This window comes from Mugil cephalus, chromosome 17, assembly GCF_022458985.1.
Source record: "Mugil cephalus isolate CIBA_MC_2020 chromosome 17, CIBA_Mcephalus_1.1, whole genome shotgun sequence".
NCBI classification, from domain to species: domain Eukaryota; kingdom Metazoa; phylum Chordata; class Actinopteri; order Mugiliformes; family Mugilidae; genus Mugil; species Mugil cephalus.
In genome coordinates, this window is record NC_061786.1 from 20,828,517 (window position 1) to 20,844,267 (window position 15,751).

The 15,751-nt window shown below is 40.3% G+C and overlaps 1 protein-coding gene across 7 annotated transcripts in view; it reads left to right on the forward strand.

The window, feature by feature from the left end:
* The first annotated feature begins 240 nt into the window (after positions 1–240).
* larp1b (La ribonucleoprotein 1B) overlaps positions 241–15,751 on the forward strand; it is a 28,227-nt gene continuing 12,716 nt past the window's right edge. Inside the window, exons 1-12 of one of the 7 annotated variants that reach the window (XM_047610613.1) lie at positions 241–1,037; positions 2,856–2,917; positions 5,404–5,460; positions 6,378–6,609; positions 8,262–8,426; positions 10,327–10,443; positions 10,536–10,704; positions 12,687–12,831; positions 13,642–13,819; positions 14,543–14,739; positions 15,125–15,199; positions 15,384–15,746. In XM_047610613.1, coding sequence (XP_047466569.1) covers positions 680–1,037; positions 2,856–2,917; positions 5,404–5,460; positions 6,378–6,609; positions 8,262–8,426; positions 10,327–10,443; positions 10,536–10,704; positions 12,687–12,831; positions 13,642–13,819; positions 14,543–14,739; positions 15,125–15,199; positions 15,384–15,746 — 2,118 coding nt within the window. In that variant the 5' untranslated portion in view covers positions 241–679. The remainder of the gene's footprint in view (positions 1,038–2,855; positions 2,918–5,403; positions 5,461–6,377; positions 6,610–8,261; positions 8,427–10,326; positions 10,444–10,535; positions 10,705–12,686; positions 12,832–13,641; positions 13,820–14,542; positions 14,740–15,124; positions 15,200–15,383; positions 15,747–15,751) is intronic. The other 6 variants (XM_047610615.1, XM_047610614.1, XM_047610617.1 and 3 more) reach the window with 6 other exon arrangements.

Sequence of the window (15,751 nt, forward strand, 5' to 3'; positions counted from 1 at the left end):
CACTGTGATGTATTTTCACCCGGATATTGCCTCCTTCTCTGAATTAAAGGACCTTCCATCACAGAGTTTCCCTGTTCTCCATCTTTGTCGCGCTTTTTTTTTACTTTATTAGAACTTATTACTTGAACTAATTAAACGCCGGTGATACTTCTTGTGAAAACAGACTTGGTATCGATATTTTCTGACGCAAAGATCGATTTTTTAAAAAACACACGTCTTGATCGGAAGTATCGATATTTGGATCGATCCGCCCACCACTAGCGTGGAGCTGAAACCAGAGACTCACAGAGAGGAGGTCGCTGTAGTAGTTGTCCAAAAAAAAAAAAAAAAAAAAGTTACAAAAACTCGCAGGAAAAACGATTCGTCTCGCGTCGTTTACATGGTGGACAACTACGGACTCGGGGGTAATTATTTGTTGATATGAACAATTCGCTCGGGGTGGGGAAAAACAGCCACATTTAGCTCGGGCTCGCGGACTCGTGCTAACGGTTAGCTTACGGGGGGAGCTACTGGGCTAGCTGGCTAGCGAGGTCCAGCCCAAAAGTTGTTTACCCAGAGAAGTTGTGGATGTGGTCACCCCCCGAGATATTTTTCCCCCTAATTTTTCTCTGTGATAAGAGAGCAAGGACCAAATATTCACACTGGATTTAACACTGCGCGCTGTTAGGAAACTAGCAGAATGTCCACAGAGGTTGAGAGCAGTCCGGTTGACTCGGGTTTGACAGCGGCCAGTTCCAGCGGAGGAGAGGGCGACAAGAACCAAAACAAGTCCGAGGGCTCCCACCTGCACACGACGGGCTCGGAGAAGCAGCCGGCGGACGGTCCCGGCTCCGGCACCGGCTCCGGTTCGGAGGCGGCCGCCGCCAAGAAATGCAAAGAAAACGATAAAGAAAACGACCAAAGCGGCGCCGCTGACTCGGCTGTCGAGGCGGTGAAGAGCAAAGTTGTGGAGGCTCCTCCACCCAAAGTCAACCCGTGGACTAAGAGGACCACGGGCAGGGTGCCGGTCAACAACATCAGCTCCCCCCCGGAGAAAGGTAAGTTTAAAAATGTTAACATTATCCCACATTGATGTCTCCAATATGGTCTCTCTCTCACACATACACGCACACGTTGCTGCAGCGTTTTGACAGCTTCACTGCAGGACAAATCCTCTCTAAATCTCCCCCCACACTTCATTTTTGGGCTTTTTTTTAAAGACTTGGAATGAAGTAGCATAAAAACTTGAATGTCTGCGCAGTCCAGAGGTGTTGATGGTGGCATATTTGCCCCCATCCCCCCTCCGCGCACCACGTGTTGATTGCTGACAACTGCTACTTCTTTAGCCACTACCAGCTAACTCCTGCTGCCTGTCTCTTCGTGGAAAAAAAAAAAAAAAAAAAAAGGGCCGGTGGCACTGGGCCAGAGTTAGTGTCAGGCTAATAAAGCACAAGAGCAGGTTTAAAAAAAAATAAATAAATGTTTGTGTTGTGGGGTTGACTGTACAGTAAAAAATAAAGAGGCTAGCAGAGCCAGGCTAACTACTGCAGCTGCTGCTGCTGCTAATGTAAAGGCACGTTTTACATGTCCAATGGCCTGGCTGCCTGCAGTTCCTCCCACCAGCCAGTTCTTCACTTGTCACAAGTGAAAGTATGTGGACAAGGTGGTCGAACAGGTGGGAGAGATAAAGTGGCAGGGTTGCGAACTAATGATTTTTGTTTCCCCCCTATTTTCTGCAGAAATAATCGCTTTGAATCAGTGCAACTCCAGTTTTGCAGCTGCACCTGAAACCCACTAAGTCACTTTGATTTTGATGATATATAAAGTAGTGATGTGAAATCTTAAATTTGGTTTTTGCTTAAAGAATATGCAATTTGCACACACATTATTAAAGCATTTACCGCCCCAAAACAAACAAAAAAATTAAAAAAACGCCAAGAATGAAGTAGCTTTTTTCCACATTTTAAACTAATCATTTGAAAAAAATGTATTTTTAGTTGAATAATGCTGAATTAAAAAGAGAAAGTGGAGGCAACATGACAGCCCTGATTTAAATTGTAAAATTTGCCTGCTTTGTACGGTTGCATTGTGGGAAATGTAGTATAGAAAGTGATATTGTTGCATTATAATGTGGAGTAAAGTCTCCTCTCAGTCTGTTCTCCACTGCCACAACTTTGTAGAAATGTAATACTGCATTAGTGGTGGTGGCTCCTCTTTAAATAAACAGCTTGATTAACTTTCTGTCCATGTGATCAATCGCCCGATTAATCCGCTAATCGCGAGGCGGCTGATTGATTGTTGTGATCGCTGCAGCTCTGTTGAATTCAGGCTTGTTCAGCTCAGTTTGAGTCATGAATGTGAGTGTGTCAGAGCTCAGAGCTATATTTGAATCGGCATCGTTTTACACCGTTACTGTACAACCAGTTCGGTCGGTGGGTGGGTGGGTGGGTGGGTGGGTGGACGCCTGCCGGCCCCGGCTGAGCCTGCAGGCGTGAACCCATTCATGTGGAAGCCTCGGCCCTGAGTCTCTTATCAATCCGACCATCCCAGGGCGAGCGATAGGGACCGTCAGGCTGCAGAGGGCCACTCCCAGCCTCCGAGAGCCTGCAGCCACATACCATTACTAGCTGTACACAAAACACCCTCGGCAAGTTCACGCTCTTGGAGGGGGAGTATATTTAATTATTCTGTAGTGACAGAAACTCCCAATGCTGCCTAAAAGGCAGCAGAGCTTTTTTTAACTGCAACTATTCTAGACCTGCTCTTATCTTATGTTAAATTGTGTTAAAACGGATTAAAAACACATTTTTTTTGTAGAGATTTCTATCTATCAGATGTGATGATGTCCCTCTCAGTGATTAATTGTGTGTCCGCAGAACAACAAAATGCTCTGAAAGTCGTCCGAGCCAGCAAACCCCGACCGAGAAAATCAAGCAAGGTAATCATCTTTACTTCTCATTATTGTTTTTCCAAAAGTTTCTCTTCCTTTTTAATCCGTTATTGCACATTAATAACACTCTTGCGTGGTTTGCACTGGGTTGACAAATGCATCCTAATTAGTTATACACGAAAAAATATTACCATTATGACTAGTGTAATGTACAGTTTATGGTGAAAAATCATTAGAAAGGTGTTAATTCAACTGTATAATCATGTTGGAGGATGAAAAATGATGAAGGATTCAATATTGTCTCACAAAATCTTGAGATTGATTTTTGCTTTTCCTGCATTCTGTGGTTGGACATTCTGGACATAAATAAAATGTCAATTAGCAGGAAGAAATTGTAGAAATACCACAAATCTCTAAAAACCTGTCATTTCTTAATGAGTCAAACTGGAATCGATTTAGGAAATCAGTAGCGATACTTGTCGTCTGTGACGTTTTTTACCCCAATTGACTAAAATTGTGCCGTCAAAATAACAGGAACATGTGTCGGTACAACGCAAAAGCAACTCACTACACGTACTACAAACCACAACCTCCACAATGTAAACACGGTTGAATTAACACCTTTCAGAAACCTGCACGAGGAGCTAGTTTAGTTTTTTATCTCAGAAAGCGTTCATTAAATGTACCTAATAAACTGGCAAGTGAGTGTGTATCTTGGTAATTGATCCCACGTGCTGCCTCTTCTTTAATGTCAGGGAGCATCTCTGGCTCCTAAATAAACCAGCGGCTGCACTGAATGAGAAATGAACACCTGCTGCTAGCTAACTGCTAGCTAACTGCTAGCGGCTTTAAGCTGCTTTCTGCTGCTTTTTTTTTTTTTGTTTGCCTTTCCAACCTGTTTTTCCGCCCCAGTGGTTTTAAAGTTAATGTTGGGGAAAGGCAATCTTAAAAAACTTACTAACTTTATAAAGGTAGTTGTGAAACAGGATGTTTTGAGTCGGTGTTTCATCTCTTTCATTCTAAACTGATTTTAATTTTATGTCCTCTGAGGTGATTTTATGTGTAATTTGCAAATTTTGTATGTTTGTGCTCACACACTCATTTGCTGGTTTATTAGATTCACTTGTGAACACGTAAAGTAATGTAACCGTTTTAAAGTCGACGTTGAAACGGCGTCAGAAAGGTGCTGATTCAGTCTGGGAGGATGTTAAACTGGGTGGTCAAAATAACAGGAGCGAGTGCAATTCAGTAGTAAGACCAACCACACCCTTCAAAATGAAAACAAACGTTTGAATCAGCTCTGTTATTTTAACTGATGCCGTTCACCACAACCGTCACGAAGACGAGATGAGGTTCTTAAAAGTCCCTTTCACTCGTGTACCTAATGTTTTGGCATGTGAGCTTATTTTATGTCATATAATTAACTGAGACTAGTTGGGAATATGTCACTTCTGGCAGATAAATTATACACAACATGCTCTTTATTTTCTGTTTTTTTATAGAACATATTAATCATTTTTTTGACCATTTAAACCATCAAATAGATGATTGATACAAAAGTGACAATTTTAACCCTTTACACTAAAAAGAAAGGACAAAAATCAGTGTTCAAAGTGTAGAACTTTACATATAAACCCATTTGTATTCATCAGTGTACCTAATGTTTTGGCATTTGAGTGTGTTACACACACATGTCAGTGCTTTCATTTTGATTTAAAGGTCCTTTACGTGATGTCAACCTATTAAAGAGTGCTCTAGTTATATTAATTCAATCCAACTTTATTTATAAAGCGCTTCAAAACAATCAGAGTCCCAAAGTGCTGCACAGGAGAGCAAATAAAAGACAATAAATAAGAAATAGAACAACTCACACAAGGCATTAATATAAGTAAAATAGGTTAAAAGACATAAAACATCTGTTTAAAATAAAAAATAACTATACAATAAGACAAAATGATGAAATAAAATCAGTTATATAAGCTTATGTGGGAACATAGATATAAATAATATTAAAACTTTGTTAAAGTCTTTGAACTTTGTTCTTTTATAAATCTGTTATTGTAAAAGTCTTTTTCATATTTCTTTGAATAAAAAAGACCAACTCTTTGTTTATAAATCACATTTTTTTGTGTGTCCTGGTATTAAAAGTATGCTCTTGAATTAATTAGCTGACGTTCCTCTTGTCTTTTATGGTGATTTTCTTCTTCTGTGCTCGTTTTTAGTGAGTGAGTGAACTGGGCCAGAAACCATTTGGGTGAGGGTATTAGTTCGTTGTCTCTAAAAATGAGCGTAGCCTCGTCCATCTGACCTTGATCTCGTATCAGTTTGTCCAAATTTACAACACTCACCCCTCTGGAAAGCGACTCAGGTCTGTTTATCATGGTTGTTTGCAGTTCCCCCACAGATGGAGCACTGACCTCCTTTTCCTCTCCGCCGGTCTCTACCTGCTCCAACCACACAGCGTTAAAATAACGGCGATTATGATTTAATGTTGTTAATGTTGTCGTTTTTTTTTTGTTTTTTTTTTTCCACAGTCCAGTGACTTCAGCGACATCACAAACTGGCCCACACCTGGAGAGCTGGCCAAAGAGGTACGACGAGAGGTCCGAGCGTGTCTGAAACTTATTAAAAGGAAATTGCTGGATTTCACGGGAGCTTTTTTTGGATTCTGCTCAGCAGATGGAGCAATGAAAACACACGGCAGCTTTAAGGGTTTAAGGCCTTAACCGTGATTTTGTGCATAATATTTGAAGGTTTAAAGCTTCATCCAAAAAAACATTGATAAATGTATGTATGTAAAACCAAAAAACTGCAGGTGTTAGTCAATTATTTATAGAAAAAAACGAATTTAAGGTATTTATTAGGTTGAAATGTCTTTTTTTTTGTCACATAATTATATAAATTTGTCTGACGGAATAATATTTACTTGTCGTTCAGGATTTAAGGCCTCAACAGTGATTTTGTAAAAAAACAAAACAAAATACAGATGTTAGTCACTTACTTTAAGAGAAAACAAGATGTATATTTAGTTGGAAATGTCTTAATTCTGTCACATAATTGTTTAAATTTATCTGACTCATCGTTCAAGATTTAAGGCTTTTCTTTCTTAAGACTTTAATTTAAAACAAACAATGCAAAAATGTAGTAGTTGAGACTAAACAATATTAACTTTATTCAACAATTCAGAAAAGAAAATGAATATAAATTAACATGTTAACATAATATAATACTTAAATAAATAAACTTAAATATTAAAATCACTATTTGCTGAAAGAGATGTGAGGTTGAAATTAAAGTATTTGTCAAATTCTAACCATTATGCACATTTAATTTCTTAAATTGTTCCTAAAAATACATTTTTACATAAATGTGTATACATTTTTATAGAATATATTAACTTATGTCTTGAAGTGTTTAATTTCCTACTTAAATAAGGGGCAGAGAAGACAAGAAACGTTTGCAACGATTAAAGAAACGATTAAAACGTGTCGTCTTCCTGTCGTTGCAGCAGCAACAAAATGTCCTCAACAACAACGGAAAGAAGCCGCCTCCGTCGCGCCGAGAGAAGGAGAAGAGGAGGGAGCGGCCGGAGAGGAAATCTGAGAGCAGCCATGACGGAGGCGAGAGCAAAGAGAACCAGGAGGCTCAGCCCGACCCGCTGGGAGAGCTGCCCAAAGACGGAGAGTCGAAGACGGGACAGGACGCCAAGAACGGCAGCCTGAAGAAGAGAGGAGGTGAGGGTGAGGAGTCGTCTCATTGTTGTTTTTTATTTTGGGTGACGCATGCTGAACTGCATTTTATTTTTTTAAAGGGTCTAAATTAAAATGGCTGTACTCCTCTTTGACTTTGATTGATTTCGTCGTTGTCGCCTGAAATGATGCATCTCCAGCATGTTTCTCTTTATAAAATTCTAAATGTTCTCTCATTCAGAAGAGTTTCCCAGTTTGGAGATGCACGTTTTCACTCGACTACTCGTGATTTATGATCTCGACCGCTGCATCGAAAGGCGCATGTCGATAACCACGCTGATCAATGACGCTGGTTGTTGGTGGCGACTGGTGCATGCGCTGCTGTTTTTAATCTCATGTGCTGCACTTTACTTTATTCACCCAAACGCCTTTGTACACGTTCAAACGGAGCAACAGAACCTGGCGCGCCACCGCATTACCCTCCGCAACGGATGAGGAGCAGTGAGGAGTTGTGTTTTTTAAAAGAAAAAGTAGGAAAAAAATCATCTTTGACAATTTTTTTGTATTAAAAATTAACCAAAAAACTGGGTATTGACAGATAATTCCTAATTCAATGTCCACATTTAGTAGGAGGTTTGGCTTTTAGGTTTGGCTTAAAAGTTGATTTCTTGGTCCATCCCACCAAGCAACCTTAAAATATATGATAAAAAGGTTTATATGAAATATATCAGATGTCTCTGAGATAAATAAGAGGCTGTTGTTGGCGTAGTTTTGGCATAAAGAGTGGAAATGATTGGAAACGGGTTATTTAATGATGAAAAAGCAGCCGTTTGCAGCCTCTATGCTAAGCTAAGCTAAGCTAAGCCTTGTTTGAATATAACTTGGTCGATATTTAGATTTTTTTCAGTGCAGAGTGAAATTAAAATTCTTAAAAGTTCTTGACATTAACTAATATTATTGCTATAATATTATATATATATGTATTTTTGGGCCATTTAAGTTGCACAAATTGTAGCTGTAACGAACTGATGAGTTTTAATTGTTTAATTTTAATTGTTTAATTTAAACGTAGAAAAAAAACACGCTATTAAGTTTGCTAGGATGGTGTATCACACTGTTTTGGTTTGACCAGGCTGTTGTTTTTAGCCATTGTTAGTGCGACATGGGTTTGTAGTTGCCATGTAACACATGGAAAACTTAAATTACACCGTAAAAACAGCATCTCAACATATATATGTCTAAAAATACTGTCTGTACGACCGATTTAATGCAACAAAAACTAGTCAGAAGTGCTAATAAATGGAATATTACAGGAGCTTCTAATTAGTGTTTACACATGTGGCGGCCATCTTGGAAACTCTACATGGGGGAAAGTGAGGAATCTACAACTTTCTGAGTTCTAGTTGAAATTTCCGACTCGGAAATGACTTAAATACTTATGAATAATACTGAAAGGTCACAGTAATGCGGTGGATTTTGAAGAAAAGGGTGTTAGTCCCGAGTGTGGCTGCTCCAGACGAAGCTATTTGAAATTCTTATTCACAAAAGAGCTTCGTGTTAAAGTGAGTGTTATTATTAAAGCTATTAAAATCTTGGATCTTAATCTTTCTTTTTATATATATAAATATATATATATTTTTTTTTAGCGTTTAGGACCAAAAATCCTCAAGCCATTTTTTTTCCCGGTGTGCAATCATCGCTAGGTAACAAACGTAAGTGGGTTTCTCTGCCGCTGGAGGACGCGTCCCACGACGACGGCGACAAGACGCCCGGCGGGGGCCTGGACTCAGAGCCCAACGGCGACGCGCCCGACCCCACGTCGCCCAATCAAACGCTCCATAATAACAGGGCTCATGATAGCAGCAGGAGTAAGTGGCCAGCGGCTCACTCTTCTTCTCTGATCACTCTCTGGCTGTTTTTAACCTCTTTAACTGCTGGCTTGGCTTGGCTGTTTGCTCTTTACCCCCCTCTCTCATATCACCTCATGTTTGCTCACCACTTTTCTCCCTGCCCCAGCTGCCATCTGTCTCTTTTTGCAGCGATCCCGCAAGCTTTTATCCATAATGCATGGCACAGCGAGAGCATGGCCCTTTGACTCATTTCTCATTTATTTTGGTTAACGTCTTACATCAGACGGGCTGTCTGTCTGAAACCTGTTTCACCCACTCAGCCGTCATTACTCATCAAAAACTGGAAGAAGAAGGAAGAAGCCTGTTTTTTTTTTTTTTTTTATTATTCTCCACATCCTGGGTTCCATTTTCCTATTTTATAAGACTTTATTGATCCCCTGGGAGAAATGTAGGTGTTATTACAATAAGACTGTGCAGAGATAGAAGTTACAGTCTGGTGGATTTCAATATATATGAAATAAATACCTTTTGCATCCAGTTAAATAGTCCCGCGACTACATGCCCCAGACTTTCTGATTGACTCAGACGACTCCAGACCAACTTTCTGCTGCATATTTTGTGAAGTTAGGCTGGTACCAACTAAACTAACTTAACTACAGATAAACTAAATTAAAAGTTAGTAAAGTTTAAGTTTTGGAGGTTGAATAAACAGTACATTCATCATGAATATCACATTACAATGATAAAGTCAATAGGGGCGTCGCACTTATGAATTATTGGCCCCCGAAATGATATGACTCGGAAAAATTACCAGAGACGTGTGTGTGTGTGTGAACTGCACTTGAGGAAAAGAACAAATATTGTTACACGTAATAAAATATGTAAATTACCTGAGTTAGAGGGAGATATTGTCATTGAGGTGTAGAGGAAGCTGCGCGGCAGCTCTAAGAAATGCTGCGTTATCAGTATTTTTGTGGGGTTTCGTTAACATTTGACACCTGGAACATTTCAGTCACAGACTGTAAATAGTTTTATCAGAATTGTTTAACAAAAAGAAAGTTTTAGTCTCATTTGATCCATGTCATTCTCTTAACATATACATATTTATATTTCCATATATACTAATACAATTCTAATACTAATTACGGTAAGAATTTTTTTTTTTTTAAATAATCTGCAGATTCACAGTCCGATGCTTGATTAACTCTAAAAAAAGTAGTTTAGTTGCTGTGACGTTGCTAAAATTATAATTATAATGGTGTAATGGATAAAAATATTGTAAATATTGGAATTTACTAAAATTATTGTTGCTAGACCCAACAACAAATATTAGTACGTTGTTTTTAATGTACGTTGTTTTTAACGTACGTTGTTTTTAACCTGATTTACAGTGCGAGTTATTTGTCAAGTGAAAATTAGACCTCAAATTTGCTTTTTCATAACATAGAGATCCTGTGATAAAACTTATCCAGTAGGAAAAGGCATCTCTCTGATTTGGGGGGAAGTGCGTTTTTATTGTTTTAGACTTTAGTTTGATTTATTTTGCCTCTCGTCACGTAAGAAATATGAAGGACGTGCTGAAAATCAAAATTTGGGAAGATGTTGGGGCACATAGTCGAGACGATCCATTGACCTCTTTACATGAATGAAATCATTAAATCAAGCATTAATGTGTTCATCAGTAAATGTGGTAAAGGTTGTTTTGTAATTTCTTCCCCGGGATCAATAGTTTTATCATGTTTTATTTTTAAAACTATATTTTTTTTTGTGTCCTCTGACGTGGAGTGAAGTGGAAAGTAGCAGAGCCATAAATACGGAGTAAAAAACTTTTAGATTATCCTGAATTGAGCTTCGAGAGAACTTCCACTTGGTGAAATATTTGCGGTTCTGTATCTGAGTGCGAGTTTCTCGTCTACAGGTTGGAGACGAGAGCCGCGGGACTATGGAGACGACAACAGGAGCGACGGTGGCAGCGTTCGTGGAGGAATACGAGGCCGAGGGAAAGGTCGCGGACGTGGGAGAGGACGCGGGCGAGGTGGGAATTTTAGTTTCATATTTTTGCTACCGATATATATTAAAAAAACACGTTGTTTGACTTCCTTTCTCCCGTCCATCCCGCTGCTCCAGGTCGGTACGAGTACCCTCTGAGCTTCCGGGACTCTCAGTCGTCCGACGGCTCGGTTCAGGTTCCCTCAGAGTTCGGCACCAACATGGTTTACTACTACGACGACGGCAGCAAGGTGCAGATGTACACGGTGGATGAAAAGCTCCTTAAGGAATACATCAAACGCCAGATGTAAGTCACTGACGCGCTACAGGAGGTCGTTCATGCTGCTGTTAATTCATTTATTTGCCTTTAATGAGTGTTTTTCCACATAATAATAAGAAGAACATGAGTAAATTAAACACAGTCGAGCCTTTTTTGTGTGTGTTGCACCATCTTTTGAGTTGCTAATCTAAACATACTGACATATTTTATTTTACAAATAACCAGAATAATCAGAAATTGCCCTTATTTGCAGTATATATTGATGCTTTATTGGTCATTATGCATCATGGTACAAGAAAATTACATGGTCCGACTGAGCGCGCTCCCACTGGGACCTGATGCTTAATACCCATGTACATTAAAATGCACTCATTTTCACTCTTGAACCTAATGAATTGGCGCCTGAGTGTAAAAAAGTTTCGGTTTAGATCTGTAGACTGTTTGAAGGATGAGTGTAAATCTCTTAAAGTGCTTTAAAACTTAATTAATTGATTTATTTATTCAAATATTTGTGAGGCTCTACAGGAAATTACTACTTTAATGAATCACGTGACAAAACCTTTGTGTTGTTCTAAGGTGTGATAGAAAAATTACATCTGAAAAGGAGATTTTGAGAGCTAACAAGGTAACTCACAAGATAATCTGTTTTACAAGGCTATTTTTCTTAGCCATTGTTAGCAAGACATGGGCTTGTAGTTCCCATAAAACACATGAAAAACTTAAATTTCACTGTAAAAGCATTTGAACGTGTGTATGTGGAAAAATATTGTCCGTACGACCGGTTTAATGCAACAAAAACTAATCAGAAGTGCTAATAAACAGAATATTACAGGAGCTTCTAACGTGTTTACACATGGGGCGGCCATCTTGGTAACTCAACTTGGGAGTAGTGAGGACTCTACGACTTTCTGAGTAGAAAATCCGACTTCCAGTTGAAACTTCCAACTCGGAACTTGTTAATTTCCGACTTCTGATAACAAACGTCACGCACCGAGCGTGTCTGAATAAGCGTCTGATAAGGAGCAAGCATGCAGCCACTATAACAAACCTCCTGTGTGTCGCCGGGTGTGGCCTGCAGGGGGCAGCGTGAGCTCTGCGTCTTGCCTGACAGCGTTGACCTCGTTACAGATCAGAATAGTGGAGGGTGAGATGGACTCCTAAATATAGTCCGAGTGCTTTGGAGGGGACAGGCGATGAATTATGAGCAGGCCCGAGCAAGGGAGGGGAAAAAAAAATAAAAGAGTGTTTCAGGGATAAGAGAGAGAGAAAGAAAGTGATGATGGGTGAGAGTGTGTCTCCTGGTCTCTCGTCTTTACTCGGCGTTATTCAGGCTGCTCATCCAAGCCGACGTTGCTCCGCATGAAACGACGAGTGGTCTTTGCCTGCGGGCGACGCACCGACGTGTGTGACTTTAATGCCGGGGTGACTTTAAGTGCTGTGACAGGCAGTAGACGGGAAAGCTTTTCTGGTCTGGGTTTGGTCCTCCAGTCTCCATTAGACATAAAATACATAAATAGAAAAAATCCACGGCACCTCTTTTCAGAATTAAGATTTTTTTTTTTGAGGCTTTTGCTTCTCTTATATTGTAGACAATTAAACATCTTCAAATTTGGAGGATTAATAATAAAATAGTAATATTTTAGTCTGATTTATGACACAATCCGCCTTTATCATTTAAAATAGTAAAAAAATTAAACTTTTCATTCTCCACTTCATTTCTTCTCACTAGTGTACCTAATAAAATGGCAAGTGTGCACCTGCTGAAGAGTTGAGGAGTTTTCATAGAGGCAGGATTAATAATTAAACCTAAACTAGACAGAAAATAGTTATTATTTATTTGTTTAATGTCAAAAACAACTATTTTCTTTGCCTGCTCTATAAAATTTGGAATCCCCTGGCTTGTATACAACATTTATAATGTTACCTTTAAAAACTGTTATTTCAACTCTCTGCTCATCTAATATTTCAGTCCGTTGTTCTGATTGTTGTGTTTGTGTGTCGTCCTCCAGCGAGTATTACTTCAGCCTCCACAACCTGGAGCGAGACTTTTTCCTGAGGAGGAAAATGGACGCGCAAGGTTTCCTCCCCATCTCCCTCATCGCCAGCTTCCACAGAGTCCAGGCTCTCACCACCGACGTCAGCCTCATCATGGAGGTAACGACGTCATTACAGCAACTCCACAACTGTAACCTTGTTGTTTCATTTTGTTATACGAGTTTTAGCGTTCGGCTAAAGTCAGCCCACTATAAAAAAAAAAACAAGAAATTACACCGCGTTGATTTAAATTGCAGATTAAACTTTAGAAACATCTCTGAGTTGCTCTCACAAATATTCAACCTCTTTGTTTTCTGAAACACCTCCGGAGGCCCTGCGTGCTCATATGGGGACATTAAGTTTCATATTCTGCTTCATTTAAACCTGTTGTCCTCACAAGTGGACGCTTTGCAAAAATATGATAGTGGGACAAAAGTGGACAAAGTTCAAAACCTCATCAAATTTTACGTCTGTAACTTCTTTATACTTTCTGTAGTTTGAGATTACGCTCAAAATTTACCAGATTTTATCAATGGTAACGAGCTACGACGTCACTAATTAGCAAGTACTCATTTGTTGGGATTTGCAATCCTGTTTTTGCACGGCCATGTTCAGGAATTGAAATAGTTTTATATTTTGTTACACACTGGTGACTTTATTGTGTTTTACAGCAAAATAATCCCCGTGTCCACATACGAGGACATTTTTATTTTTCAATAACTACTTTTTGTTGTTCATAGATGATGCTCAGTGTTTGTACTTCTCAGGTCCTACTGATCTCAAATACCTTGGAGAAATTAAAAATACACACCAAACAAAAGCTCAGGTCTCAGGAGGATAATGATCCGTGCCATAAATTCCAGATAGAGGCTGCAGGAAAATATGATCTGTAATTTGTGAATATATATATATATAAATCCTGCTCCCCAGGCTCTGAAGAACAGCACAGAGGTGGAGCTGGTGGACGACCGGGTTCGCTGTAAAATGGACCCCGAGCGCTGGCCCATCCCCGCCCCCAACGTCGTCGGATCCCCTCGCACCGACTTCTCCCAGCTCATCAACTGCCCCGAGTTTGTCCCTCGACAGACGCTGAGCTCCACAGGTTCCGGTCAGTGTTTGGTTCTTCTTAAACCAATAAGAAAACCTGTTTTCTGCTTCTGGATTAAGTCGCCTGTTCCTCCTGTCCTGACGTTACTGAACCTTTTTTGTTAAATAAAACCACATGTGTGAGGAGTTTTTATTTATTTATGTGACAGACAAACGTAAACAAGTTAAGGATTTTGCTGCTTTATCCAATAAGTAATTCAAGGATGTTGGTTAATGTTGATATTAACATTAACCAACATCCTCTAACTCTAATCTTGGACTATGTGTCAAATATTCGTCCGTCAGACAAATTGTGACAAAATACAGACATTTAAAGCTAAAATATACCTTAAAAGTTCTTAAATTTGCCTAATTGACTAACACCTGTAGTTTAGTTATATTGTGCAAACATTTCTGACTTAATCTGCAGCTTAATTAGAGAATTTATCTCAATTTATCTAAATCTTTCTCAAAGGATTATTGTTTGGATTAGATTAACACTTTTAGATCAAACTAATTTAAATACTTTAAATTATTTAAGCCTCTCATTTTAATTTTATCGTACATAATTAATGTAAAGTTGCTTTGATATAGAAAACCAGAGAGAAGCAGGTAAAGGTACATGAACTAATAAAAGACAAAAACAAACTAACTACTTTTTCTTGGAGTTTACATTAATGTGTGATTTTTAAATTTGTTTTTTTTAAATTGTGCTGAAGTTTGTCTGTGTCGGACTCATTTCCAGCTTCATCGCCGCCCGCGAAGGAGTCGCCTGTCGAGTCTGCGCCGCCTCAGGACTCGGCCGAACCCGCCTCCTCCAGCCCGGAGTCGCTCCCGACCGCGGAGGACTCCAAAGACGCCCCCGCGCCCCAGCCCAAGCCCGACCCGGACGCCTGGATCCAGGTGGAGAAACGCCACAGACCACCCTCCGGAAAGGCAAAGGTAGCGAAGACCAACGTGGACTTTTTAAATCCTGGGATTCTTATTGTTGTGGGGGCAGAAATTTAAACTTTGCTGCAACAAATAGCACAAAAAATCTTGAGTTTCCTGTTTGGTGGCATATAAAGTCGCTATTAATTTAGGAACTGAGCCTCTGGAACAAACTGCATGAGGTCTCATACAGTTCAGACAATTATAAATAAGAGAAGAAGAAATAATGGATGTTAGAAGCGAGCATGGTGGGATCTAGTTCAATCATCATTATCACTTCGCAACGTCACGTTTCCATTTTTCATCCTTCCATCACCGCTTCCCCGTCTCTCATCACCTCTTCCTGTCATCACCTCCTCTCTCCTCTCTCCTCTCTCCTCCATCTCTTGGCCGACAGCAAGCTACTGATGATGTGCTTGTTGTCAGCTCCTCTCCCCCCTCAACGCTGCAGCCCGACCTCCTCCCCTCTCCAGTTGAGTATTTCCTCCTCCAACTCACCCGCCCGACTTCTGCTTCTTTACCTCCCTTATGTTTATTTCACATCTCACATCTTGTATAATCCCTCACTTCAAACCTTCTTCAATTAAACTCAAGGGTTGTGGTTTTTAAAGTCGTTTTGATGATGGGGTTAAAAAGTGTTTTTCTGTGTTGTCCAGGGCGACAGCAAGCCGCCGCCTCCTCCCCGCCACCAGGCTCCTCCGCAGTCCGAACCCGACCAGGAGGAGCTGGACTTCATGTTCGACGAGGAGATGGAGCAGATGGCGCCCAGGAAGAACAAGTTCACGGACTGGTCGGACGAGGACGACTCGGACTACGAGCTGGACGACCAGGACGTCAACAAGATCCTCATCGTCACCCAGACTCCTCCCTACATCCGCAAGCACCCCGGCGGCGACCGGACCGGCAACCACGAGTCCCGGGCCAAGATCACCACCGACCTGGCCAAGGCCATCAACGACGGGCTGTACTACTACGAGCAGGACCTGTGGAAGGGAGAGGAACAGATCGAGTGCAGCAAGGTGAG